General features: G+C 42.5%; 4 protein-coding genes across 4 annotated transcripts in view; 2 read left to right on the top strand and 2 right to left on the bottom strand.

The window, feature by feature from the left end:
• LOC138766337 (uncharacterized) overlaps positions 1–2,983 on the bottom strand; it is a 35,216-nt gene extending 32,233 nt beyond the window's left edge. Inside the window, exon 1 of the mRNA XM_069943875.1 lies at positions 2,838–2,983. Within this exon, the coding sequence (XP_069799976.1) occupies positions 2,838–2,951 (114 nt within the window). The 5' untranslated portion in view covers positions 2,952–2,983. The remainder of the gene's footprint in view (positions 1–2,837) is intronic.
• Positions 2,984–11,238: 8,255 nt separating this feature from the next.
• On the top strand, positions 11,239–12,168 carry LOC138766569 (olfactory receptor 5V1-like). Its single transcript, XM_069944159.1, has one exon. The coding sequence runs from the start codon at positions 11,239–11,241 to the stop codon at positions 12,166–12,168; it is 930 nt and encodes a 309-aa protein (XP_069800260.1).
• Positions 12,169–12,403: 235 nt separating this feature from the next.
• LOC138766567 (olfactory receptor 8D1-like) lies at positions 12,404–15,967 on the top strand. Its single transcript, XM_069944158.1, has 3 exons — positions 12,404–12,418; positions 12,526–12,618; positions 15,032–15,967. Exons 1-3 carry the CDS (start codon positions 12,404–12,406, stop codon positions 15,965–15,967), a joined length of 1,044 nt encoding a protein of 347 aa, XP_069800259.1.
• A 3,612-nt stretch (positions 15,968–19,579) lies between these two features.
• Positions 19,580–21,625, bottom strand: LOC138766566 (olfactory receptor 5G9-like). The gene is made up of 2 exons (XM_069944157.1): positions 21,254–21,625; positions 19,580–20,537 (listed from the first exon to the last, which is right to left on the bottom strand). Exons 1-2 carry the CDS (start codon positions 21,388–21,390, stop codon positions 19,580–19,582), a joined length of 1,095 nt encoding a protein of 364 aa, XP_069800258.1. The 5' UTR covers positions 21,391–21,625.
• Between the last annotated feature and the right edge of the window lie 5,761 nt (positions 21,626–27,386).

Genomic DNA, 27,386 nt, shown 5'->3' with positions numbered 1-27,386 from the left:
CCATACTTATTAGCTGCAGTATGTCATGCAGGAAATATTGTTTTATTTTCAGTCTGACACTGTGCTCTCTGCTGACACCTCTGGCCGAAACAGGAACTTTGTCTCGATTTTCTATGAATCCCCATAGGAACTGTGCAGAGCAGGAGAGGTTTTCTATGGGGATTCATAGAAAATCGAGACAGAGTTCCTGTTTCGGCCAGAGATGTCAGCAGAGAGCACTGTGTCAGACTGAAAATAAAACAACATTTCCTGCATGACATACAGCAGCTAATAAGTATGGGAAGACCTGAGATTTTTTAATAGAAGTAAATCGCTCATGCCGGATATTTTACAGTTTAGATGCCGCTGTCACAACTGGCAATGGCATTTAACTCCTCCCGAGCTGCTCCATATACAGCAGGGGTATGCTGCATATGGGGCAGCCTCCACTGCTAATGACTGCAGCCCATGATATTACGTGCAGCAGTCATTTAACCATCCCCCCACCGAGACCCGCTGCCCATCCTCTCAACCCCCCACCCCCCTGGGAGCCGCCGCTGCTGCACTTTGCGGTCCCTCGCACCAGCCAGTTCCCTCCCAGCATACCTCCTTTTACACAGGAAGGTATGCTGGGAGTTGTAGTGCACAAAGTGGTATGCTGGGAGTTGTTGTATCAGGAGGCTGCTGCATAACTACAACTCCCAGGATATCTCCTTGTACACTAAAACTCCCAGCATACCTTTTTGTGCACTACAACCCCCAGCATGCCTCTTAGTGCACCTCTTTGTTCTTGTGCACAAGGAGGTATGCTGGGGGTTCTAGTGCACAAGGAGATATTGTGGGAGTTGTAGTTGTGCAGCAGCCTCCTGATACAACAACTCCCAGCATACCTCTTTGTGCACTACGACTCCCAGCATACCTTCTTGTGCACAGAGGTATGCTGGGGTTTGCAGTGCACAAGGTGGTATGCTGGAGGGTAAAGGGGAATTAAAAAGTGTAAAAGAAAAAAAAAAAAGGGGGGGGGGGGGTTAAAAATAACAGTTAATAAGGTTGACAGAAGACAAGAGTCCATCAGGTTCAACCTAGGGAAACCCTACTGTGCTGATCCAGGGGAAGGAGAAAACCCCTATGAGGCCGATGACAATTAAAAAAATTCAGAATAAAAATTCTAATAATCCCCGCTTTTCTCTTTTGTTAAAAATAAAAAAGTAAAAAAATAAACATTTGGCATAATTGCATGCGTGATTGTCTGAACTGTAAAATGTAACAAAAAAAGTGATCAAAAATTCATATAAATAAAAATGTGGTACATGGGGGGCATCATACCCACAGTCTGGGCGGGTGTCATTATATTTGTATTTTAAGCGCTTTTTTCAAACTTTGTAACAAAGTATTGAAATAAAAAAGACGGTATCGAACTCAAAATTCTGTATTGTGAAATATCTAGAAGTTAGTGGCGTAGCTACCAATGAGGCAGAGTAAGCAGTTGCTATGGGGCCCGTGCAGGAGGGGGGCCCGGGGGAGAAAATAAGAGTTTCCTGTGTCCTTCTGCTTAACCCCTTATGTTCTGCAGTGTGTAAGTGACCCAATGTTTACTTACATGCTGCAACACAAAAGGTTATTATGCAGAAGACAAAGATCTCCTCTGATAACCTCTGACCTCTGTTCTCCAGCTGAGTAATCAAGTGGGAAAATGTGCGGGGCTCCGTGCAGAGGTCAGGGGTTATCAGTGCACCAGCAGTAAAGCAGATATCTCCTTGTTTTGTTAACTTTGGGTCACTTACACACTGCAGCACATAAGGGGTTAAGCAGAAGGTAGTCCGCTCCTGCACCTATGTATTTAACAATAAGGGCTCCTAATTGGCCCTTATAGGTAAAAAAAAGTGGACTGACAGAGCAAGCAGCCATTGGCTCTCTGCTCTGCCAGTCACTCTTAAGGCTGCAACCAGGATTCTGCCACTGGCTACAAGAGATTTTATTTTTTGGCCACATCACAGAGAATAATATATATATATATATGCAGTGCTTTGTGTTGTGCGTAGGGGCCCTTAAAATTTTTTGATATGGACTTCTATGTACAATGGATCTCCTTAAATTCTCGAGTTGAGTCTTGGTATCATCGGCACAAACACCACCAAGGTGCCCCATCCGCCATTAACCTGCCATGAAACATTTTCAACCAGGGTGTACCACAGGAAGCTGAATTCCCTCTCTCCAGCATAGCCCCTTTCTTTAAATCAAGGATGGGGAACCTTCGGCCCTCCAGCTGTTGCAAAACTACAATGCCCATCATGCCTGGGCAGCCAAAGCCCAGGCATGATGGGCATTGTAGTTTTGCAACAGCTGGAGGGCCGAAGGTTCCCCATCCCTGCTTTAAATTGTGGCGTCCCTAGGGTAGCACAGAGGAGATCTTAAACGACTATTTGTACGGAACTATAAGCTCCAGCAACAGTGCTTCCCCGTCCTTGTCATGACAAATGTTTCTATATTGTTAGGGGTAAACAATGCCATAGTCCAGTAACACTAGGGGCAGAACCGAGACAACCTATAATTCACTTTTATGTAAAAAAAAAAAAAGTGTACCATTGATGTAGATGAAAAACTACAAAGTCAAACTGAATAACAATAAAACACTATGAGGGTCTCATAATATTAACTGTGGATGGAGTCAGCTTCTCCAATTTAGCATTGAAGGGGGGTGGGGACATTTATTCAATGTTAAAGGGGTGGTTTTAGCTCCTCCTTTTGGTATGGATGATGTGGATCAAGATCACCCGAGTAGAATAAAATGTGTTTTTAAAAAAATTAAAAGTTTCACGTGAGATTAAGGAATTTAGAGGGCTACAAATATGGCTTACCTGGCTGATATTAGTGGGCAGCACGTTTCCTTTGAGGCAGGGATCTGAGGCGGTTCCCCAGGTTACATGAAGGAGAAAGCCGACAATCCATGGGAGGATGGAGACAGACCTCATGCTTTTACCCGAAGACTAAAAAAGAGAGCTGGTTTCCAGGAGCGGGCTTTGATATATCCCACAGCAGAACAAACCATCGCCTATCACCAGGGGTCAATGATCCAAGGCTCCACGTGCCGAGAAAACAAAGTACAGCACAGAAACTAAATATTTGCACAGAGCTTGCAATCAGGAACATAGGATAATAAACCCCCTCACATGACGCGGCCCCCTCACTTCATACTATACAAGACGGGATCCTTTGGTACTAAATACATTGAAATGAGGTGGTCTCCCTTTTTGGATGTTGGTGCAGACCTGACCCTTATTTACCTCTCCCTCTTTTCTTCCTGTTTCTTGTTGGAAAGTATCACGGTGCGACCTAAGGACATTTTACTCATGTGACAGACGGTAAGAAAAGTCGCACCACTGGGCTGAAAGAAACGGGATCTTTTTTTCAACAAATTTCCTACTATCTAGCCTATTGTGAGAACAGCTTCTGGATGGCCTGGATATATTACCAGTAGAGAGGGTGGTTTGATCCGCAAGCACAAGCAGCTCCCAAAATTTCATGGTGCACCATCCAGACACAGATAGCCCCTTTATTATACCTCCAGCCACTTAGCAGAAGGACATGTATGCGGGAAACCTGGAGGACACGCTACTCCCTGTTGGTGTGATGATGTGTGGAGGACACACTGCCCCCTGTTGCTGTCATGATGTGGAGGACAGACTACTCCCTGCTGGTGTGATGATGTGGAGGACAGACTGCCCCCTGTTGCTGTCATAATGTGGAGGACAGACTACTCCCTGCTGGTGTGATGATATGGAGGACACACTACTCCCTGCTGGTGTGATGATGTGGAGGACACACTGCCCTCTGATGGTGGGATGATGAGGTGAAGGACATGTTGCCCCTGGCTAGTGTGAGGATGTGGAGAAAGACACAGTTCCCCTTGCTGGTGTGATGATGTGGAGGAGGACACACTGTCCCTGCTGGTGTGATGATATGAGTGATACACTGCCCCCTACTGGTGTGATGATGTAGGGAGGACACACTTTCCTTTCCCTTTCCTTCATTTCAGGTTTTGTCTCAGGCAGCAGAAAACTTAAATTGGCTCTGACCATATCTCATCTTGTATCCAAGCTAGAGGTGCCGACTATCTCATCTTGTATCCAATCTAGAGGTGCCGACTATCTCATCTTGTATCCAAGCTAGAGGTGCCGACTATCTCATCTTGTATCCAAGCTAGAGGTGCCGACTATCTCATCTTGTAACCAGGCAGGAGGCGCCCAACAGGGTCCTAGTACTTCTGCACAATTGTACGGTTTTCCCCAATAAATTTTTTCTTTTTCTGTAACATTGTAATAATTCAGCTGCTGTAGGGCCCATCAGGAGGGAAGGGCCCAGCAATGTTTACGATCTGTACATGTTTTCCCTCCATAGAGGGTCTCCATAGTCAGCAACTGAGGTAGGAAAGACTCGAAAGAGCATAAAAAGTAAAAGCAAACAAATGCCTTTTTGTTCTAGGTGGAAAAATGTGACAAAGTAAATGGTGGTCTATATCGATGTGTGCAGTGGGGCCCCTACTATACTATGTATATTATTATTATCCCCACTCTTAGATTCTATGGGGTCCCTCCCAGTGAGCCTCAACTCTCCAAGTCCTGTCCACTATGGAGCGAGTATTTCCTCCATCCCAGTAAAGACGAACTCTTTGAGAAGCCAACAGGCACATAAGCATGCCCAGTAGATACCGACTGGAGATTATTAACTGATCAATACATTTCAGTAGAATTAAGTATATAGAGTATGAAAAATCAATGTAACAGAATTCTATAAAATTAAATAACCAGCGTTTAATGTAAGAGTCTAGGGACCGATTAGGAAGAAAATTGGACTTAAATATCTAACATATCTAAGTCTCATAGTCAATAATTATTGAACCTAAGAAGCATTTGTCTAAGAATCTTTGTCTCTTTCCCCGAGGGGGCGCTATTCCCATACTGCTTGTTCAGTTTGTCCTCATGTAACCCGAGCAGCCATGTTACAATTGAGTTCAAACGCCATATAGAGTTTATATTCTAATGTTTTGTGATATATGGAGGTGGTCAGTGCTCTGCCCCCATTAGTAGTGTCCTACTATGTACAGTGCACTGTCTCCAGATGTAGTCCTTACATCTGGTATATGGAATACATGCAGTATCTCACATCATGAAGCTGTTGTCATTGACCCAGCGTCATCAGCTTTGAACCTACACACAGGGGAACCATCTGTATTTACAGTACTTCATGTACAAACCTGCTTATCTAGACAAAATAATGTGTTGAAATAATAACAGTGATAAAGGTGACATCCATATAAGCTGGAGAGTATAGGATAACCATAGAAATTATAGTATAGCTATGTTTGCAGAGAATTATGTACATATTTTTCAAGTATTGAACAATCTGCATATTTTGCATTATGTAATAGCCCATCCATAGCTTCACGTGTTGGTCAAAGCAATTAATTATGTGTTCTGCGCCCATTTGCCACATTTTTGGCAGACTCACCCCCTCTGGATGCATAAACTGAGCTAAATGGAGTCCACTCCGTCTCGCTGTCTCCTCCTGGCCCTCACCTTCCGAAACGTAAATCACGCCTCCTCCATCTCTTCAATGGGCTGGGTCAGCGATTATGACCCTGCCCACTGAAAAGATGGTTGACATATGACTCACTGACATCATCTTCAGTGGGCGTGCCTTCAGTAAGCCACGAGTTTTCTTACTACATGTTCTTCTGGTGGGGGTGGGAGCACCCAGACACTGAGCAATCAAAACCTTTCATGGGTCTCTGTGACATGACAAAAAATTTGTTAAAGGAGAAGCCTGGCACAATTTTTTTTCTTTAAATCAAAATATTGTATTGCCCTGCAAAAGTTATACAAATCACCAATATACACTTATTACGGGAAATGTTCATGAAGTGTTTTTTTCCCTGCACGTACTACTGCATCAAGGCTTCACTTCCTGAATAACATGGTGATGTCACTTCCTGGATAACATGGTGATGTCACTTCCTTGATAACATGGTGATGTCACTTCTTGGATAACATGGTGATGTCACGACCCGACTCCCAGAGCTGTGCGGGCTGTGGCTGCTGGAGAGGATGATGGCAGAGGGAGGCTCAGTCTCCCTCCAGTGCCCTGTATTCCTCAGTGTCCCCCTGCCATCATCCTCTCCAGCAGCCACAGCCCGCACAGCTCTGGGAGTCGGGTCGTGACATCACCAATTTATCCAGGAAGTGACATCACCATGTTATCCAGGAAGTGACATCACCATGTTATCCAGGAAGTGACATCACCATGTTATCCAGGAAGTGACATCACCATGTTATCCAGGAAGTGAAGCCTTGATGCTGTACTAAGTGCAGGGGAAAAAAGCACTTTATAAGCATTTCCCGTTATAAGTGTATATTGGTGATTTGTATAACTTTTGGGATGCAGTACAATACTTCAATAAAAATTTTCGCTAGACTTCACCTTTAAATAAAAAGGACATTTTAACCATGAGGAGGAGAGTTTTTAGCCCATAGATGATGGTTATTACTATGTTATGGTCTTACAGATAATGTCAGTGCATAGAATTGACAAGATCTGTGAATATTACCCTGGAAGACAGGAACACATTACTCCAATATTAGTTGTCTTTTAAGTCAAAGTCTGGAAAAAGATTGGGAAGAGATAGCAGAGATTGGGGTTAATAATTGATCCATGGACCCCTGATATCAAACTCTTTTAATACAGTATATTCATTGACCTTATAGACATAAATCTAAATACAATAATGTTTATTTTGTATCATATATTTTTTTTCACCTAATATCATAACCGTCCCTCCTGACAATCCCCATTCTCCAGTGCCTTGAGGCCTTCGAGACGCTCCCTTGTTTCGACATCAGAGGTTTGGATAAATGATATATTAGGATGTGTTAGACTCTTATACGTACATAGCCCTGAGCAGGTACGTGGGGGACCGGAGCCTGTATTCACTCCATACACATCAACAAGAGAGAATCCTCAGGTACCAGACATTGCCGGCTCTTTCATCCACTGTTACACAGAGTAGGCAGCAGTCATGGAGTCTTTCCTATTGACTTCTGTGCTGTTGTTTTTCCCTTCTTCCCTCTCACTGGTGTCACATACAATGATTTCATTTTCGGCAAGAACATGAATCACACAAAAATCTAATATCTCAAAACCACAGAAGATATTATAACTTACAATACAGACCAGTCATCTCACAGCGGCGCCCAGATCATTGATATTAGGCTGGGTTCACACTGCGTTTTTACAGTCTGTTTTCTGCAAAAGATGTACGAAAAAAAAATTTTTTTTCCATTATTCCAAAATTATTTCCATTGACTGTTTGTTTTTCTGTCCACTAAAAAAAAAAAAAAAAAAATAGTCAAACTCGTTTTTGTGTCCGTTAAAACGGATCCGTTTTGATTTCTTTTTTTTTTTATAATAGAAGTCAATGGAACAAATTGAGGAAAACGGATGCCCTCCATATAGTAATGCCTCCTGCTGGCCTCCATGTTGTAATAATGTCTCCTGCTGTTCCCTTCATATAGTAATAATGCCTCCTGCTTCCCCAATATAGTAATAATGCCCTCTGCTGTGCCCTCCATATAGTCCTAATGTCCCTTGCTGTGTCCTCCATATAGTAATAATGCCCCCTGCTGTGCCCTCCATATAGTAATAATGCCTCCTGCTGTGCCTTTCATATAGTAATAATGCCTCCTGCTGTGCCCTCCATATAGTAATAATGCCCCCGATGTACCCTCCATATAGTAAAAATGCCCCCTGCTGTGCCCTACATATAGTAATAATGCCCCTTATATACCCTACATATAGTAATAATGCCCCCTGCTGTGCCCCCCATATAGTAATAATGCCCCCGATGTACCTTCCATAGAGTAAAAATGCCCCCTGCTGTGCCCTACATATAGTAATAATGCCCCAGATGTACCCTCCATATAGTAATAATACCCCCTGCTATGCCCCCATATAGTAATAATGCCTCCTTGCTGTTCCTCTTTATGCAGTAATATTGCCCCCTGCTGTGCTTCCATATAGTAATAATACCCCCTTGCTGTTCCCCTTCATATACAGATGAAGCCAGGGCTGTATTAACAGCTGCTGCAACCCTAGGCACTAAACCTGAAGAAGCCCCATCTTGGGGAGAGTGGTTTCGGACACATGCATTTCTCTACATGGAGAAACATTGTCTGAATTGCGTTTTTAACAGCTTAAGACATAAATGAATGTCCACATTAAATCAATCATCAGAGCCGTCTGCATATTGTCTGAGGGAATTCTCACCACAGGATTGGTAGCTAATAGCTCCAGGAGTGACATTTAACACCGCCATAGCAGACCTGACCAATACCGCCATACTGTGACTGGATAACACCGCCATACCAGACCTGACCAATACCACCATACTGTGACTGGATAACACCGCCATACCAGACCTGACCAATACCGACATACTGTGAATGGATAACACCGCCAGACGAGAACAATACTACCATACTGTGACTGGATAATACCGCTATACCAGACCTGACCAATACTACCATACTGTGACTGGATAACACCGCCACACCAGACCTGACCAATATCACCACACTGTGACTGGATAACACCGCCACACCAGACCTGACCAATACCACCATACTGTGACTGGATAACACCGCCATACCAGATCTGACCAATACCACCATACTGTGACTGGATAACAACGCCAGACCAGAATAATACTACCATACTATGACTGGATAACACCACCACACCAGACCAGAAAAATACCGCAATACTGTGAGTGGATAACACAGCCACGCCAGACCTGAACAATTCCCCCCATATACCTCTCCCCCCCCCCCCCCCCCCCCACACACGCACACACACACTCCCCCCCTAGAAAAGACACCAGATTTACTGGCAAGTCTGAATGGGAGGTGGGCAAATAAAAAAAAGAAAAACAAAAAAAGAAAACTTTTTGCTTCCCCCCTGATCTCTGGTGCTGCCCCCCTGCAAGGTGCTGCCCTAGGCAACGGACCACAGGTGCCTAGTGGTAAATACAGCACTGTATGTAGCTTGTGTTACCTTGATCACAATGACGCATTTAACCCGATGTTCTAATTGACTTAACATAGCTCCCTGACATAATTGTTGCATCGGGGATCATATTAACCCTGGCTACATCTGTAGTAATAATGTCCCCTGCTGTGCTCCCCAATGTAGCGCATGCAACCTATGGGATTAAACGGTCGAGCAGGACACTGACAGCTTCTGCTCCTCCATTATGTTCACTTTAATATTTAGCCTGCTCACCCTAGAAGCTGCATGGCCACAGCTTTCAGGGATGCTTCATCCCCTGCATCATTAAGTGATAGCATCATCATTCCCACCAGGATGTTGCGGCAGCCCTGTTGGGTTCTTGTGGCACCTGGTTGGGAACCACTCTTCTACAATATAATTATTAGATTACAGTCACAACTTCATCTTGGCCATTCTAAAACTTTACCTTTACTCTCCTTTAAAGGGAACCTGTCACCGGGGATGCGGGCACAGAGCCCACCGACCCCCTCGGTGCAGCCCATATATACTTACCCTTTCCGACAAGTCCCGATCATGGAGCCGGTCCCGGGACAAAGATATCAGCGCCCGAAGCCGTGTGCGCGCGCCGCTAAGATGAGTCCGACGCCCATAGAGAATGACAGCTCCAGTCATTCTCTATGGGCGTTGAACTCATCTCAGCGGCGTGCGCGCATGGCTTCGGGCGCTGATATCTTCGTCCCGGGACCGGCTCCTGGAATGGGACTCGTCGGAAAGGGTAAGTATCTGGAAGCTTCTCCGGGGGGTCGGGCAGGCTCTGTGCCCGTGTCCCCGGTGACAGATTCCCTTTAACCATTTTTGTGTGACCTTGTTCGTCAACCACTCCTGGGGAGGGTATTAATGGTCTTGAACACAATCTGTTCACAAACTCTCCCACAGAGATGGTTTTGTATCCTTTTCCAGACTGATGAGCATCTACAAGTCCACAGTGGTCCTCAGACGTTTCTTTTGGATTTGCCAAGCTCCTGAAGTTCTAAAGGCTGTAACGCCTCCTCACTCCACCTCCAATCCCTATCCCTGCTTGACTGACTGGAAACTAAGGACCAAGCAGACATAGAGATGAGAGGTGGAGCAAAGAGACGTTACAGCCCTCAGCACTTCAGGAGTTTATTAATGCCTCTGACACTTTAAAAGAGTCTACTTTATGGAAGCACAGACAGATACTTAAAAGGTACCACGTGTCTTATTGCCCTAACATCTATCTAACACTATAGGGTATGCTGCATATTTGATGTTGCAGATATTATTGTAATTGAAGCCCGGATTGCACGAACCAAGCTGCACTATAAACAAGCACCAATCTTTTAATCTTTTGGATCAGTGGTCATTTAATGAGCCTATTATATGGCTCCATGGTCATGCAGTCAGGGCTGCACAAAAGATTGCTAGATCATTTGTGCCACCCTTTGCTTTGATCAGCCATTAGCTGCACATCCCCTATTACACAGGGAGTTGTGTGGATGGGACACATATTTTTTTTTCAGAATTGAGCGATCATCTGATCAGTAAATATCAGCTCAGCCATCGGTTAATCGATGGCCCTATTCCATGGGGTGATTTCGGGCTGCTTTGATAGATAATTGGCCAATAATGGTCGAGCACTAAATTAAAGAGGTTGTCTGGGAAAAATTAATACTTGTCCAGGCTTCTGGGGCTGCAGTATACTTACTTTATTCGTTTCCCCCCCCCCCCCATTGCTGGATCCCGGGCCACCCATTCTGCACCACTTCCTGTGTTTTCAGAACATCCAATGAAGTTGCGCCCCTATAGGAAACAGCTGCTCAGTATAGAGTCTATTCTGAAAGATAATTTGCGTTGGGAGCGTCATTGTATGTTATAAAAACAGGAAGAGGTGCAGAACAGGCGGCCCAGGATACGTCAGCGTTGGGGGAACGGGACAAGTGGGAACGGGACAAGTCGCCCACAAACACCTGATTGTCATCCCATTGATTGAAAACATCTGACTAATTTCACCTTTGATCCACCATACAATAAATGATCGAGTCTGATATTTCTGGCTCGTGTTTGGTTTAGTTCTTTTTATCTACTTTTTGGACTTTTGTAGGACTTCTGTATGGCAGAAGGAAGCATTGCTATCCTATATATTTATTTTGATTTTCTGATATCATTTCTTTCAGGACTATGAGTTCCTCTAACCAGACATTGGTGATGTACTTCATTCTATCTGGGATCTCCAATGTGCCAGAGCTGCAGCTTGTAGTATTTCTTCTGGTTGTCCTGGCGTATCTCCTCACTCTCGGTGGTAACATGACCATATTTCTCCTGGTTTGTCTAGACCGTCACCTCCACACCCCCATGTACTTTTTCCTCTGCAATTTGGCCATCCTGGACATGTCCTCCACCACTGTCACCATGCACAGGGTGTTCTTCAGCTTCCTTACACAAGATAACACAATATCCTTCTCTGCTTGCATGGCCCAGATGTACATTTTTGCATCATTAACTACCAATGAGCTGCTTCTCTTGACCATCATGAGTTATGACCGGTATATGGCCATTTGCCACCCTTTGCGCTATCACAGTGTGATGTGTCTAAAGTTCTGCAGTAAGTTGACTGCCACTTGTTGGGCCATTGGGTTTGTACAGGTATTGCCCCTTGTTGTCATGCTCGCAAACATCACTTGTTTTAGCACCATTGAGATCAACCACTTCTTCTGCGATATCATGCCTCTTATAAGACTTCCTTGTGAGAACGTCTCCACTTTAGAACTGTACAATTTCGTCAATGGACTACTCCTGGCCGTATTACCATTCTTCCTCACTTTTATTCCTTATATATTTATAGTTAGCGCCATTCTGAAGATTAGTTCTTCTACCGGGAGACGGAAAACTTTTTACACTTGCTCCTCGCACCTCACAGTCATTATCCTTCTATATACTTCTCTGGTCTGCCAGTATCTCCAACCCGATTCAACAGCTGGCAATGGCTACAATAAACTTTTCTCTCTGTTTAATACCGCAGCCGTCCCTTTGCTGAACCCCTTAATTTACAGCTTGAAAAATAAAGATGTGAAACAAGCTCTAAGGAGGAGAAGGAAATTAATTTCTTGAGTTATTGGGTTGTTGTTCTTGTTACTTAAAAGCAAATCTGTCAGCAGAAAAACAATGGTGTAGATCTTCAATAGTTAGATATGGCTAGCTATAATGGTTCCATAGTCCTTCCTATTGCTACAATATAAGCCTTCACTATGTAAATGAGGCTTAGAAGCCCAGACATTAGATGTCTTAGCATGGCAAGACCAGGGTTAGCCAGTCCATCTCTCATTTAGCACCAATTCAATTTACGATGGGCATGGTGGCAGTAAATAAAAGATAAGCTGGCTAACCCAGGGCTCTTGCCATGCTGGGAAACTTCTCCTAGGGCATCTAAGCCTAATTTATATATTAATAAAATATCTTATATCTCAGTGCTATGAAGGACTATTGAAAGAAAAATTGAATGTCCAGAACCATGATGACAAGCCATGTGCTTATTTACACTCCCATTTTCTTGCGGATACTGTAGGTCCTTTTTAAGCAGTTAGTATTAGAATGTCATGCAATTATTACTGTTATATTAGGACTCCTCCCCTAAGTTCACTTGAGTAAAGGACGTATAATACGGTGACAGGTCCCTCTATTTCTTGTTCCCACCTATGAGGAAGGAGGCCACACCTATGCAGAGCTGGAACCCTTTCAATGACATAAGGATCTCTATGATACATACACAATTAATACATAAAGCAATTTTCTGGGCATACAAAAGTTTTTTTGTTACCGCAGGATATTTCTGCTCAGCCAATCACTGGTCTCATTAGTGACCTGCCTCAGCCAATGAACAGACAAACAAAACATCATGGAAGCAGGGAGCAGTGGAGAGCAGCGGGAAGTGGGAATTGTCAGAACAGCAGCCGTCGGGGATTGGGGCAGGTACTGTAGGTATGGTTTATTTTATATTTTGAAAGCAACCCCACTCCAGTGTACAATTTTTTTTATGCCTAGAAAACCCCTTTTAATATTAAGGCTATGTTCACACTACATGAACACCCGGCCGTTCCGTTACCCCAGCCGGGTCACGGAACGGCCGGTCTCAGCCCGAATCATCTCGTCCGGTACTTAAGTACCGCCCGGGTGATCTTTCCGGCTGCGGACCTCTGATGCGGGCGCATCAGGGTGCACCCGCATCAGAGCTTCCCATAGCCCATCAGAGCTTCCCCGTAGCCGGAGCCGCTTACTTCACTGTGTTAACTGACAGGTCTTTCCGCGGCCGGAATTCACTGAATTCCGGCTGCAGAAAACTGACATGTCAGTTTTTTCCGGCGCCGCATGGGATCCCGGCCGGAGCGCGTATGATGTGTGTACGCTCGGTCCGGGATCCCATTGAAGATAAGGCTATGTTCCACCCCTCAAAACTACGGCCGTAGTTCTGCGGCGAGAACTACAGCCGTAGTTTTACGTAATGTGAACATAGCCTAAAAGTGAATACTGATCTCCATAATCATATTATATTAAACTTTGTAATTTGCAAAGGAATTTGATTTTCACTTCAGGAAAATTATGCTTGCCCTTGATGGTAAGTAGGGCCATCTTTGTCGTGAAGGCCCCTGTGGTCCCTATTACATACAGTAAACAGCTGGCATCTCATAAAATCTTTTGGTATCTTGTCAACTGTTGGTGATATGTCTGCAGCCAATGGCTGACCAGCTATGGATACAAGGAGGCAACTATTGTGGTCACAGGGGTTGCAGTCAAGTCCAGGCTTTGGTATCTGAGTGGGCCCAAAATTACTACATAAAAGACACCAACATCATGAATGACTCCTAGTAGGTTGGTTCTAGATTATACATTGGGTTCAGCAACTTAAAGTTACTCCTCAAAGTTACATAATGTGCTGCCTACAGAGTTACTAGATGACATAGATACTTACTAGTAGTTAGATTGTTTGTTCAGAAGTTAAGTTGTTAAGTTCTCTAGAGACCTGAGAACAAAGAGAGTCAAACACATATAAAGACTGAATGTATTACACTAAGAATGAGAGCGAGTTCCAGAGAACCATTGGTTTTACTCATATCTGGTAGATTCTCTTCCCACTGGTAGGTAGGTAATAAAAACATGAATAAATATTCATCTAACACCCTTCTTTATAAAGCACTTATGAGACCCACTGTGGTGGAGTGGATTGAGAACCATCAGACTATACAAGTGGATCATGGCTTGAAGAGCAAGTGAATGAATGAGTGAGTATGAAGAGTCACCCATTGGCCCTATATTGGACGCCTTGTTTCTGTACGCTTCTTCTCTACAGTTCAGGTGTGTAGATATACACTTGTGATATAAATGCTCACACTCTTTCAACTCCAATGGCAGAATGACATTCCAAGTATTGGCTTCTTTTACTGTGAAGAACCTTTTACAATATGTTTTATTGCTTATCCTCTTCATGTAAAACATGTCTTACAATTCGTGAAATGAACGGCCCTTTAGTATAATATATACTTCCCCATCCCGTCTAGCTGCCCGCTCTTGAAAGGCTTCTAGCTCTTCTTTATTCATCTTATACAATATACTGCTGCTCTCAAAACTAATCCCTACATTTATGTGACTGTCATCTATCTAAACTTTTCACTTGTCCAGACAGATCATCCTGAGACCGTCAGCCGTCATTAGTTATAAGGAAGTGAAGTGTGTAGCAATGTATATCACTCACTGACTAGCCACAAGATCTGACTCATTTACTCCATAGACTATAATGGAGCAGATGTGCTTCACCCACTTACAACTAGCCAACGCAGAGGGTCTCAGGGTTGAGACTCTGTGAGATCTAAACTTTTGACATGTCTGGATGACGTTACTTTTTATTTTACTTGCCTAGTTCCTAAGTTGCTTAATAACCAGTATACACACATTCTACATGAATTTTTATTTTGTGTTTTAGATGCATGCCATGTATGAGAATCTCCAGAATCAAACACCTAAAGACCATTTCATTATTGTTGGATTGTCATCTGACCCCAACCTGAAGGCTCCAAGTTTTCTTCTGGTTTTGCTCATTTATGTTCTTACATTTAGCGGCAACCTCACCATTCTTCTTCTGGTCTGTCTGGATTACCATCTCCATACACCCATGTACTTCTTTCTGGCCAACCTGTCCATAGTTGACATGTCCTCAACCTTCATTACGCTTCACAGGACTCTGGTTAACTTTTTAATCGGGGATAACACTATACACTTTGTGGCCTGCATGATACAGATGTATATTTTTGCAGGCCTAACATGCAGTGAACTTCTCATTCTGATGGTAATGAGTTACGACCGGCAAATGGCGGTCTGCAATTCTTTACGCTACCATGCAGTCATGAACCATAGGGTTTGCTTGACATTGGTTATCATGTGTTGGCTCATTGGGTTTATACAGGTTCTTCCAATTGTTGTTGTGCTTTCGAGTATTACATGCTATTGGTCCAATGTGGTAAACCACTTCTTCTGTGACCCTCTATCCCTCAAAAAGCTCCTCTGTGGTTATACTTACTACCTAGAGCTTTCCATTTATATAAATGGAGTGTTTGATGCGACGTGTCCTTTCCTCCTAACATTCCTTCCTTACGTTTTTATTATTGCCACCATACTGAGGATCCGTTCCAGCATCGCAAGACGTAAGGCATTCTACACGTGCTCCTCACACCTCACGGTGGTCATCCTCCTCTACACCACTCTTGTCTTTCAGTATTTAAGACCACACTCAACGATCAATTTAAATTCTAATAAGCTTTTCTCATTGTTCAACACGGCCGGGGTCCCAATGCTGAACCCCGTGATATACAGCTTAAAAAATAAGGATGTGAAAGCTGCTCTAAAGCGGAGGCTCAAATGAGAGTCCAGAAAATGAAATTTTTAGAACTGAGCAGGAGCGGTAAATTGGTGCTTCTCCAGCTTGATGGAAACTCTAGCTGCTAGTACATGAAATTTATCTGTCCCTTGGCCTGTTTTTGTTTTTTTTTTGTTTTATATGCTATGAATGTACATATAATGAATGTATACTAAGGGTATACATATTGGTTACCAAATATTAAGAACTGGACCATTTCTGGTGCTGATTAACTCAGGTGATGCCCAACTTCTAGAGCATCACCATAGTAGAAGGAAGAAACACTGGCACTACTCACACGGAATGTGTTCAAGAGTCATTTGTCAACCTTTTGATCCTCCTTTGATGTTGCTCAATGGTTAAATAGTAACAACAGTATATCCACAAGTAGAAAGGACAACCATGGTGCTTCATCTTCAATGATACAATGCTACGTTATATCAACACTTATATGGCTAGAGGACACGGACCTGGGCCCAATTCCATCTCCTCAAGCCATAAAGGTACATCGATTTATTAAAGATGGAGCACCATGGTTGTCCCCATCTAATTGTGTACTGGAGAGCATAACTTAGTTGTCTTCCTTCTATGTTCGTGGATCCAAATATCTACACCCTTGTTTTCTAACAGTGTAAGACCTGTGGTGAGGGGCGTCCATACACAGTTTCCTATAAGAAGGACTCTCTAATGGCGAGGTAAGACATTAGACACAAGACTATTCTGCACTGGCAAATACTACATTGCAGGATTATTACCTTCCACCTCACAGGTGTACAAACAAAGCAAATCATATCAGGTACAATTTAGCGATTTAAACCTCTGTTCATTCTGGGCTTATGAGTACAGTGGGTGGTCTGAACAAATGATTGGCAGCTATCTATGGATGTACAGGTTATGCTTGTCAGTCATTAAAAAGGAACGCCCACAAGTTTAAATGAAAATAAATAAATAAAATAAATAAAAATTAGTTGTTCTCAATCTCTCTTCTGTCTCCCTGCAGCTGCCACCAGCAGAGAGGTTTACTGCAGACTACTAATATATTGAACAAAATAATAAAACAGTATACAATGAGAACCTGAGCTCCCCCTAGAGGTGGCTGCAGGAAAACAGAATTTTATTATTTAAGTTTACTGTATTTTGATGTGAAGGGTAGTAGGAGATTTTGGAACTCTGTATCACAAATATACAATCCATTTGGAGATGGGCTTGCTATGACATGTTATTAACATTGATATTATACTATATAAATATAAAGTCTATTTTATATAAGCATTAAAATGCCTGAGCTGTTTGAACCAAAACTTACCTGTAAGTATATCTGGTGTCCAAAAAGGTTTATTGGAAAAGGCATGACCAGACATATGCAGCACTCGCTTTCTGTTGTTCTCAGTTATCGGCCATTATCACACTCCTTTATATTAGTTTAGGGGGTGTAGTTCTGTATAACGCTTATTCCAGGGTTGTCAAACTCGCAGCCCTTCAGCTGTTGCAAAACTACAATTTCTATGATAAATTTACAGCCAAGGCACTAGTTGCTGTCCAGTCATGATGGGAATTGTAGTTTTGAAACAGCTGAGGGCCGTGTGTAAGGAATATGCTAGTCTGTGTGTAAATGCTGTATATACTGTATGTGGGTATATCTGTGTATATCTATGCTGCATGGCCCCCTGAATTCCCATGTTAGTGTTAGTAACTGCCCGACTGCTCCCTATTGAAGAATCAGGTACACAGGTAGCCCTGGAGCCTTACATAAACTACTGGACACCATGGAGGGACAATTAACAAGAATGGCATACGAGTAACCCCCCCCTGTGTTCTCCTATGTTATCTTCAGGTCCCTGACTGAGCGATCTTGCCTCCATTTTGGAGATGATCTCGTCTGGCTGCGACATCCTGCTCAGTTAATCACTGGCCACAGTGCTGTCCTGTCTCTTCCAGTGATTGGCTAAGTGGGCTGTCAATCTCAGACGAGTCCGTCCCAGAAGGGGAGATGGGATAGTTTAGCAGGGGACCTGAAGATGACGTAGGAGGACATTGAGGGAACACAGATAGGTAAGAACACACTGTTTGTTGTGTTACCCTCATGGGCAGGAACATATGAAAAGTTATTTTTGAGTGGAATACCCCTTTAACAGTAAGCAATTTGCACCAATATTGTAATGTCATTTCTGCCAGAAAGAAGTGCATAGCAGGGGGTTTATTTGCTTCTAACTGGAAAAGTGTCAATCATCCCCAAACATGTTACTAAACATCTAGAAAGTTGAGTTCACTTCAATAACCAATGGCAATGGCCAAAGGCCACACTTCCTCCCATATCATGTGTATCTGTTCCCTGACTGCTGTTATCCCAGTTTCCCTCTTTCTAGACAGAATCCCTACACCGATAAGCCTCTGTTCACATGTGAATTGCATTTTATAAGAAGAATAATTTTACCTCTCGATCAGACATTGATATCACAACGGAACACAACAGAAGTCGGGGGGGGGGGGGGTCTGTTCGGTCCCACTGATAGCTGTTATATTACTGAGGTTGTCTGCAGGGAAAAAAATCTCGATGGCTGGGGACAGTGTAAAGACAATATTAAGCTGTACTCACCTTCCCTGACCTCACAGCTGCCTCACCAATGCTCATAATCCTTCACTGCTCAATACTTCTAACTGGTCCCCGTCTTGTACTGACCCCACGGGAATTGTCTCTCTCAATCAGTAAGTAAGTTCCTGTTCGGTTGACACATCACCAGACCCAGGAAGAAGCAGTGATCAGCAGAGAATTGTGCATGGGGTCACAGCAGATGTGGGGGCTTTGGGTAGGTAAGTATAGCTTAATTTATTATTTTTATACAATAACCTTCCATGAATTATTTTTTTTCCCCTCAGTTCAGTGAAGTGGTGTGAAGCTAGCTAACACACTGAAGTCACATCATGCCAGGTGAAAAATGACTGCAGTCAGCAGCTAGTACCTCCTGGTAGTGACCAACATGAGTAATCACTCTGATGTCAGTGGTTTTGCTGCTTGATTGGCTCCTCCTCAACATGATGGCAGGGTATTAATCAGTTACTATGGAAGTCAGAGGCCTTTACTAGGCCATAATGACTCTGCTTATAGAGTCTGCCACAGGTAGCCTCTACCAGCAGAGCACAGATCTAACTAATCAATGCTTTGCAATAGCATAACATTGATAAGTATACAAGTTCCCTCTGAGTACTTAAAAATGTAATTGGGATATGTGGTCATGGTTTCAAATATTGCTGTGTAATACTTTATATGAATAAAAATAAATGAAAGAAAATAAATAAAAAAATAAAAAAATAACCATTTGGTATTGCCACATGTGGAATTGTCCCATCAAAGTATGTTATCAATTGTATACCAGTATGGCTCATATACACTCAATGGTATGTTCAGACATGTTGCTAGGGCTCTGGTGCCTTCAACGGAGATGTGACTTTTTTCAACCCCACCTAGGGACCATCTATAGTACAACTGAGGCAATGAGGTCTAGATCAAACTACACCCTTGGTTCTCCCAATACACCTGAATTTAAGACAACAAATTGAAATATACACTTTTTCGTGTATTAAAATATGTACACAACTCACAAAAGAAACTGATCATTGTCAGGTATGGGTAAATGGTAGTCGAGTAAAAATCCGCTTCAAAGCAAACTTAACATCTTTATTTTTTAAACTATAAATCAATGGGTTCAGCATGGGGACTGCAGCCGTGTTGAATAAAGAGAAGAGCTTGTTAGAATCCAAGTTAGAGTTAGGTCTGAGATATTGACACACAAGAGTACCATAGAGTAGGACGATGACCGTAATGTGAGAAGAACACGTATAGAAGGCTTTATGTCGTCCAGCGCTGGATCGGATTTTCAATACTGAAGTTATTATGAACAGATAAGGAACAAAAGTGAGAAAAAAAGGAAATGTTGCAAGTAGAACCCCAAGGATAAAAACAAAAAGTTCCAAAAATGATATGTCACCACACAGAAGCTTTACCAAGGGCATCACATCACAGAAGAAGTGATTGATCACATTGGATCTATAACATTTGTACTGGAAAAGAGAAATAACTACAGGAGTAACCTGAAGAAACCCCCAGACCCAACAAGCCATAGCCAAGACAGCACAAACTCTGTGGTTCATGACCGCATGATAATGTAAGGGGTTACAGATGGCCACATAGCGATCATAACTCATGGCGGTCAGGATCAGTAACTCATCACTGGTGAGGGAAGAGAAGAAATACATCTGGATCAGGCAGGAACAGACCGATATAGATTTATCACCCATTATGAAGTTGGTGAGGGTCCTATGTAACGTGATGGTGGATGAAGACATGTCCAGGATGGAGAGATTGGCAAGGAAGAAGTACATGGGAGTGTGCAGATGATTGTTTTTCCAAACCAATATCAGGATGGTCATATTCCCACCAAGTGTGGTGAGGTAAATGAGAAAGACCAGAAGGAAAATGGGTACCTGAAACTTGGGAACATCGGAGATCCCCTTAATGATGAAATATTGCAGTGTGGTGAGGTTTGGAGACTTCATTGGTTCTACGTCGTGCTCAAATCTGTACAAAAAATACCATAAAATAATTTTTGTTGTACACATTGAATAACTGGTGAAACTCTTCTCTATTAGTGATGAGCTAACATGCTCGTAAATTGGCGCTAATTGTTCGTGTTCGTTGATCACAAACACTTTGTTCGATTATCGGAATGGTTATAATCTTTTTTTTTTTTAAATATCCGAACTTGTGAGCATACGCCACTGCGTAATTTATGCTTCATGTCTGATAATCTGTACGCGTGTGCATAAATCCTAGACCAAAACGCTTTTACTGTTACTGCTTTTATATTCTATTTATGTGCAACACTTAAAGCAAGTGTACATTCACTTTAATTCTTTGACAACACGTGATGTAGAGTTACATCATGTGAGCCATCAGGGACTATGAGCAAGCTCAAGGGGTGCTTTGGCTTCATGGATATCAAGTGCTAGCTACTAGCCACCATGCTGGCCATATTGGCTTTGCTAATTGAGCCAGTGAAACTCAGAAAGTGTGGAAAACTTATATATATATATATATACACACAAAATCATCCCCCCCCTCCCCGAATACAAACATAAAAAAAAAAAAAGGATTTAATATTGGCATATGGCATATTGTCCGATCTATTTAAGTGTTTATGATCCAAGTAAAGGTGATAATAAAGTCTGATCCAAACACACATTGTGCTGATAAAAACTACAGATCATACAGTAGTGTATAAAAAAAGTCCTTACACTCCGGACTGGCTCCAGGTTTTTGCGGTCCTTGGGCGACAGTGTCTCAACGGGTCCCTTATCCATCCACTATGCACAATCATTTGAGACGCCACTAACATACACAAACACACACTTACTGACACACATGCACACATTATTGATACATCCACTACTGACTGACACACATGTTACTGACTGACAGACACACACATTGCTAAATGACACACACATATTACTGACTAAAACACACACATTGCTAATTAACGCACACACATTACTGACTGACACACACACATTACTAAATGACACATGCACATTACTGACTGACACACATACATTACTGACACACACATTACTGACTGACTGACACACATGCACACCGCACTTACAGCTCAGTCTTCTTCTTCCTCTTTGTAACAGCACTATGTAAAAGTTTGGCGCATTTTCATTTCTTAATCAGGTTAAACGAAAAGAGTAATAAATGTCATTGCCGGAACTCAAACAATATTTAACTTCTATGAATGACTTTAATGGAGACATAATACATGAGGCCCAATGTGTTAAACAATAAAGTCACCGGAGTTTAATCCGTGGATGTTGTTCCTGAATATCAGAAGATAAAATCTGAAATGAGAGAATTCGGCTCTGTAATAAGAGATTTGTCAACAAAGGCAAACATTTTTTTCATGGTTTTACACTTCTCCAGCAGTGATCACAGACGTCCTATACGCGGCAGAGCGGTTGTCACTCACTTACCTGCACATGTAGGGTCAGTCTTCACTGTTACTAGTCGGTGACATTAGTCCTTTATAATTTATCTCAGAAGTTCAGCTGCCTCTGGAGATTTGCCTCTAGGGATATTTACTTGTACTATGGATACAAACTTACAATGCTTAACTTCTTTCTTGAAACTTTTACTAAAGTTAGTGTTAAAAGTTCAAAAGTCACTGGAAACATATAACGTAACCTTTTAGAAGCCTCCTGCTTTGAATTGCTATTTTAATTTTAAAGTTTGTAAAAGTTTTTTTTACATGTCCTAGATAGTGTAATCTGCAATCATTGCAAAGAGCCTGCCTGTGCCAGTGTTTTCAAAACATTCAATGACTTCTCGTTTACATAGGAATGGCTGGTCAGCATAGACTCTATGCTGAGCTGTCATTTATGATGGGAGCTGCATGAAATAACTGTGGTGCAGAGTGGGCGGCCTGGGAACCCGCAGCTACTGACATGTCTCCCGCAGCCTGACACCATGGCTAAATATGAATTTTTCCTGGAGAACCCCTTTACGGATGTTGTAATGATGATGTCAACCAGGGGAGGGCACTGTGGTTAAGCACAGAGGTGAGGATCTTTAGTAGGGTCATTGTTGCCCTTAAAGGGTATTGTCTCTGCTAGAATGGTAAGCCAGAACATGCTGTCCCCTTTATTGCTGTCTGGCCGGGTGCAGGGGATCTCAGTGATCGTGAATCAGACTGGCACTTTACCTGACTACTGTTGTTGTAGTCTTATAATTTTAATAAAGCTGTGGACATTTTGAAAAAAAAGTGTTTTGTGCATTTAATTCATAGTTTATCGTAGTTTGAATAGTTTTAGGGCAAAGCAAGGGTCCATGCCATATCCAAAAGTCAAGGACTGTAAGTGACTGTTTGAACTACACAGTCATTTAATCTTTAGTGATAAATCCCTCTAGTTAAGACTCAGGGGTGTTTTCCCCAGCTCGACCCCTGCCTGACGTGACACAATATTAGAGATGTCAAATAACCGAGCGGCAGTGTAAATTGTAGAGTTGAGCAATTGTTCTGTTTCCAGTTCAGTGACCTACAAGTGTGGTAATGTCATGGAGTAATAAAACAAAGCATATTAATGTTACAAAACCAAAAACAATCATGATGGCATACCAAACTTTACTACAAATAATTTTCCCTGTCAGTGAAAAAAACCATATTTGAAATACATGTATATTTATGGTTCTACAATGTAATATCCTGTCTATGGAACAGTCTACGCAATTAAGTCAAATTATATCATTCTTATTTTGTACCTGATGAAGGGGTGGACCGACCCAGAAACACGTTGTACAGTATGTTTTTAGAAAATACTTTTTAACTGTGTGCTCCTGTACACATCTGGGGCTGATTTCATTCAGAAAGTTACGTGGAGGAGATTATGTTCATTTCGGAAACAGTGACCTGAAAACTTCTGCTGCCTGTTATTGATTTCCAGCCCTAGTGTTATACCTTGTATTGCACAACACTATTTAGTAAAAGGTCACCTATTGCCTAATGGTTATTTTTACTTGATTTTTTTTTCTTTCTACAGGCTTCTGTTGATTATTTCTTCTTAATATTAACATAAGCCTTAAAGTTAAAGGCTTTGACTTTAAAATAGCTGTCCTTTTTTTCAATCTCCTTTACATCTCTTCATATGCAGAGATGTAATGTCATGGCCATGGTGGTGTCCCGTGCAGGGAAATTCACCGATCCGCGCTCCTGCTCCTCTCCTCCGGCACTGCCCCAGTTAAACTTGAAAGGGCAATTTGCTCTTAATTGGTCCCTGCTCTATGCATTTCCACTATAAATATCTGACCCTGCCCTGACCTCTGCATGCTAACCCCTAGTGCTGCAGTCCCTAGCTCTCCTGCCCTTGATTCCTGCCCATGGTTCCATCTCAGGTTCCAGACGTGAGCACTGCTGCTGTCCTGCCCATCTTCCTATGTGTATCCAGCCAAAGCAAGGGTGGAAACTAGGGATGATCTGAACCTGACGAGGTTCGGGTTCGTATGAACCCGAACGCTCGGCATCAGATTCCCGCTGTCTGCCCGCTCCATGCAGCGGGTGGATACAGAGGGAGGCCTATGGCTGTATCCCAGTTTTCCAGGCGGTCCTCCCACTGTATCCACCCTCTCCACGGAGCGGGCAGACAGCGGGAATCATTTCCGAGAGTTCGGGTTCGTACGAACCCGAACAGAAGCAGGTTCGGACCATCCTTAGTGGCAACCCTGGGGCCGTGTACTCAAGCAAGTCCAACCCATCTTGTGTCAGGCTCTGGTAAAAAATAGCGGCCCCTTAGGGCCCTATTCCACGGGAGGACTTTCAATCATATTATCGTTAAATCGTTCGAATCTAAACGATAATCGTTCGGTTGAATAGCAGTTAATGACTAACGACCGAACGAGAAATTGGTGATCGTTTAATAAAACCTGGACCTATTTTTATCGTTGCTCGTTTGCAAATCGTTTGCATTGAATAAGACGTCGTTCGGTCGTTCGCAGTAGTGACGAACGCAATAGCAACGACAAGACGAGCGCAAGAACGATCATAAGTAACAATTATCTTTCCATGTGAATGGGTGACTGATTTCAGGTCTTTTGCAATAGCGGTCGTTTGGATAGTTTATCGTTAACGATTATGCAAACGATAATCACCCCGTAGTATAGGGCCCTTAGACTTCACTCCATATTCTGGGTTTTGTCATTGCTCGTGGTGCTTCTGCTTATTCACGACTCCTGTTGTTACACCTGCTTTGTGAGTTTGTACCCTCTAACATATTTCCTCCCTCTCAAAAGGGTCATAAAACTATCAATCCATATGTGCATTACTTCACATTGTGCCCTCCCAAATACAAAGTGCTACAAGAGCTCACATGTCAACTTGGGTGGCTTGGGTGACATTGTATCATAAAATAGCTGTGACAAGGGATGTCCTCACCCCCACATGGACATCTATAACACTACTGCTTTCTCAGACAATGGAAATGAAGTCTATATCTAACTACTGGCTTGGTTCCCAATATACGTCTGAATGTATGATTACTAGAGATGAGCGAACCGGGTTCGGGTTCGAGTCCATCCGAACCCGAACGATCAGCATTTGATTAGCGGCGGCTGCTGAAGTTGGATATAGCTCTAAGGTTGTCTGGAAAATATGGATACAGCCAGTGACTATATCCATGTTTTCCACCTAGCCTTAGGGCTTTATCCAACTTTAGCAGCCAGTATAAGAATGACCATATTCCCACCAAGAGTGGTGAGATAATTGAGAAATGAGCAGAAAGAAAATGGGCTTCTGGAACATTGGAGAACCCCTTTGTGATGACATATTGCAATGTGGTGAGATTTGGGAACTTTTTTGGTCCTACAAGCCAGTTGGATGCCAAAGGTAATTCGCTTGTTAAGTGAATCATACCAATAGATACGTTTGAGCTCTCCACTAATTGCTTATTATAGTCCCTTATGGGACTTAAAGATTTATCATAAAAAATTCCCTATATGCCACAGAACATGTGTCATTCACTTATCTGGACACGTAGGTTCAGTCTATACTGTTACCAGTCAGTGACAATTTAAGTTAAGCTGCCTCTGGAGATCTGCCTCTAGGGATATTTACTAGTACTATAGATGCAAACTTTTAACTTCTTTCTTGAAATTTTTACTTAAGTTTAGAAAAAGTCACTTGAAATATATAATGCAACATTTTAGAAGCCCCTTGCTTTGAATTGCTATTTAGAAATGTAAAATTTAAATTTGATCTTCAGGTTATAACGATTTGTATTAAAAAAAAATTACTTGGAATATCCCATTTGTCCACACTTTGTGCATCTTAACCACATAAAGGCCTCAGGAAATATTTGGCTAGTAGTAGATTATTCAAAAAAGTATACGTATATTATATAAAGATGATATTTTAAATTTTGCTCAGCTTTGGGGCAAGGTAAATTTATATATTTTTTTATGATTCCCTGGGCACTGGAGATGAGCAAAGTTTTCTAAAGTTTGGTTCGGCAGGTTCACAAAACTTTTAAGTTAAGTCCAAGGTCTTGTGAACAGAAAGCTAAATGATCAGCAATACTTACCTGTCCACGCTCCCCCCCCCCAGTGTCCTCCTTCTCTAATCTCCAGTGTCCCCTGCAGCTGCCTCCAGTCCGCTGAGCCAATCACTTACACCGGACAGTGGTGAGGCGAGTAATTGGCTGAGCGGGCTGTCACTTTTGTCTCAAGAGTGACAGCCTGCTCAGCCAATGATTGTCGACAGCACTTTCCTATCTCAGTCAGTTATTTATTGACTAAGTGGGCTGTCACTCTTGAGACGAGAGGCAGCCTACTCAACCAATCACTGACTAACTGAGACTGGACAGCCCTGCAGACAGTGATTGGCTGAGAAGGCTGTCACTCTTGTCTCGAGAGTGACAGCCAACTCAGCCGATCACTGGCCGCAGCGATGTCCCATCCCAATTGGTGATTGGCTGAGCAGGCTTGAGGCAGCTACGATCAGCAGCGGACACCAGAGACCCCGAAGAGGACACTGGGGGAACATGTACAGGTGAGCCTATGTTTTTTTTTTTTTTTAATTAAATTGTTTGTCAGTCTTGGCAAACTTTTTCTAGTACATACCCCAGATCCTTCATAACAATGAAATATGAGGAATAAGGAGGCTGAGTCACCACCCTGAGTAAGGAAAAAAAACTAACTAATTACAAAATATAATACAATCCGCGAATTTAATTTAGCAAGTTATGTGGAAGAGGTTGGTGCTTTGAAACCAGATTGTGCCTAATATTACATAATACTATTTAGTAAGAGCTTACCTATTGCCTATTATTATTTGCTTGAATATTTTTTCTTTCTACCCCATGGAGAGTCCTTTGCTTATTGTTTCTTCTATTTTTTACATAAGCCTTGATGTAAGAGACTTTGACCTTAACACAGCTCATTCTTCTCGATCTTCTTCACAACAGCAGTTTCTTCATACGTATAGCCCTAGTTGGTAACATTGTACCCTCTAACTGCATCCCACCCAGGGACCTAAAAATTATTAATTTATATATGCATTACTTAATACAGCATCCTCCCATGAGGGCTCCTTATGAGGGCTCACATGTCAATTTTTCCCTCCACAATAATCTTCTTTGAAGTGGTTCTAGAGATCTGGTACCTTCACCTTTGGGGGACTTCATTGTAGCATGAAATAGATGTCAGCCCCACAGTGGCCATTTATAGCAATACTGCTAGAATGATCTACACCATTAGAACCACCTTAATATGGGGCAACTCAATGGAACATAAATTTTTTTCTGTATTAAAAATGTATATGCAGATGCAAACAAACTGCCTTTCTCTTGTCAAATATCAACGTCAAGTATCAGTATACAACAG

This window comes from Dendropsophus ebraccatus, chromosome 10, assembly GCF_027789765.1.
Source record: "Dendropsophus ebraccatus isolate aDenEbr1 chromosome 10, aDenEbr1.pat, whole genome shotgun sequence".
Taxonomy (NCBI): Eukaryota; Metazoa; Chordata; class Amphibia; order Anura; family Hylidae; genus Dendropsophus; species Dendropsophus ebraccatus.
Note: the sequence above shows the minus strand (reverse complement) of the source record. Positions and strands in the feature narration are given on the sequence as shown.

Coding starts and splice junctions, on each gene's coding strand:
- LOC138766569 (XM_069944159.1), top strand. CDS start 11,239: ATGAGTTCCTCTAACCAGACATTGGTGATGTACTTCATTCTATCTGGG.
- LOC138766567 (XM_069944158.1), top strand. Junction 12,619..15,031: donor CCCATTTTCTTGCGGATACT/GTAGGTCCTTTT, acceptor TTTGTGTTTTAG/ATGCATGCCATGTATGAGAA.
- LOC138766566 (XM_069944157.1), bottom strand. CDS start 21,390: ATGTGTGCATGTGTGTCAGTAAGTGTGTGTTTGTGTATGTTAGTGGCG. Junction 20,538..21,253: donor ACCTGGAGCCAGTCCGGAGT/GTAAGGACTTTT, acceptor TTTTTTGTACAG/ATTTGAGCACGACGTAGAAC.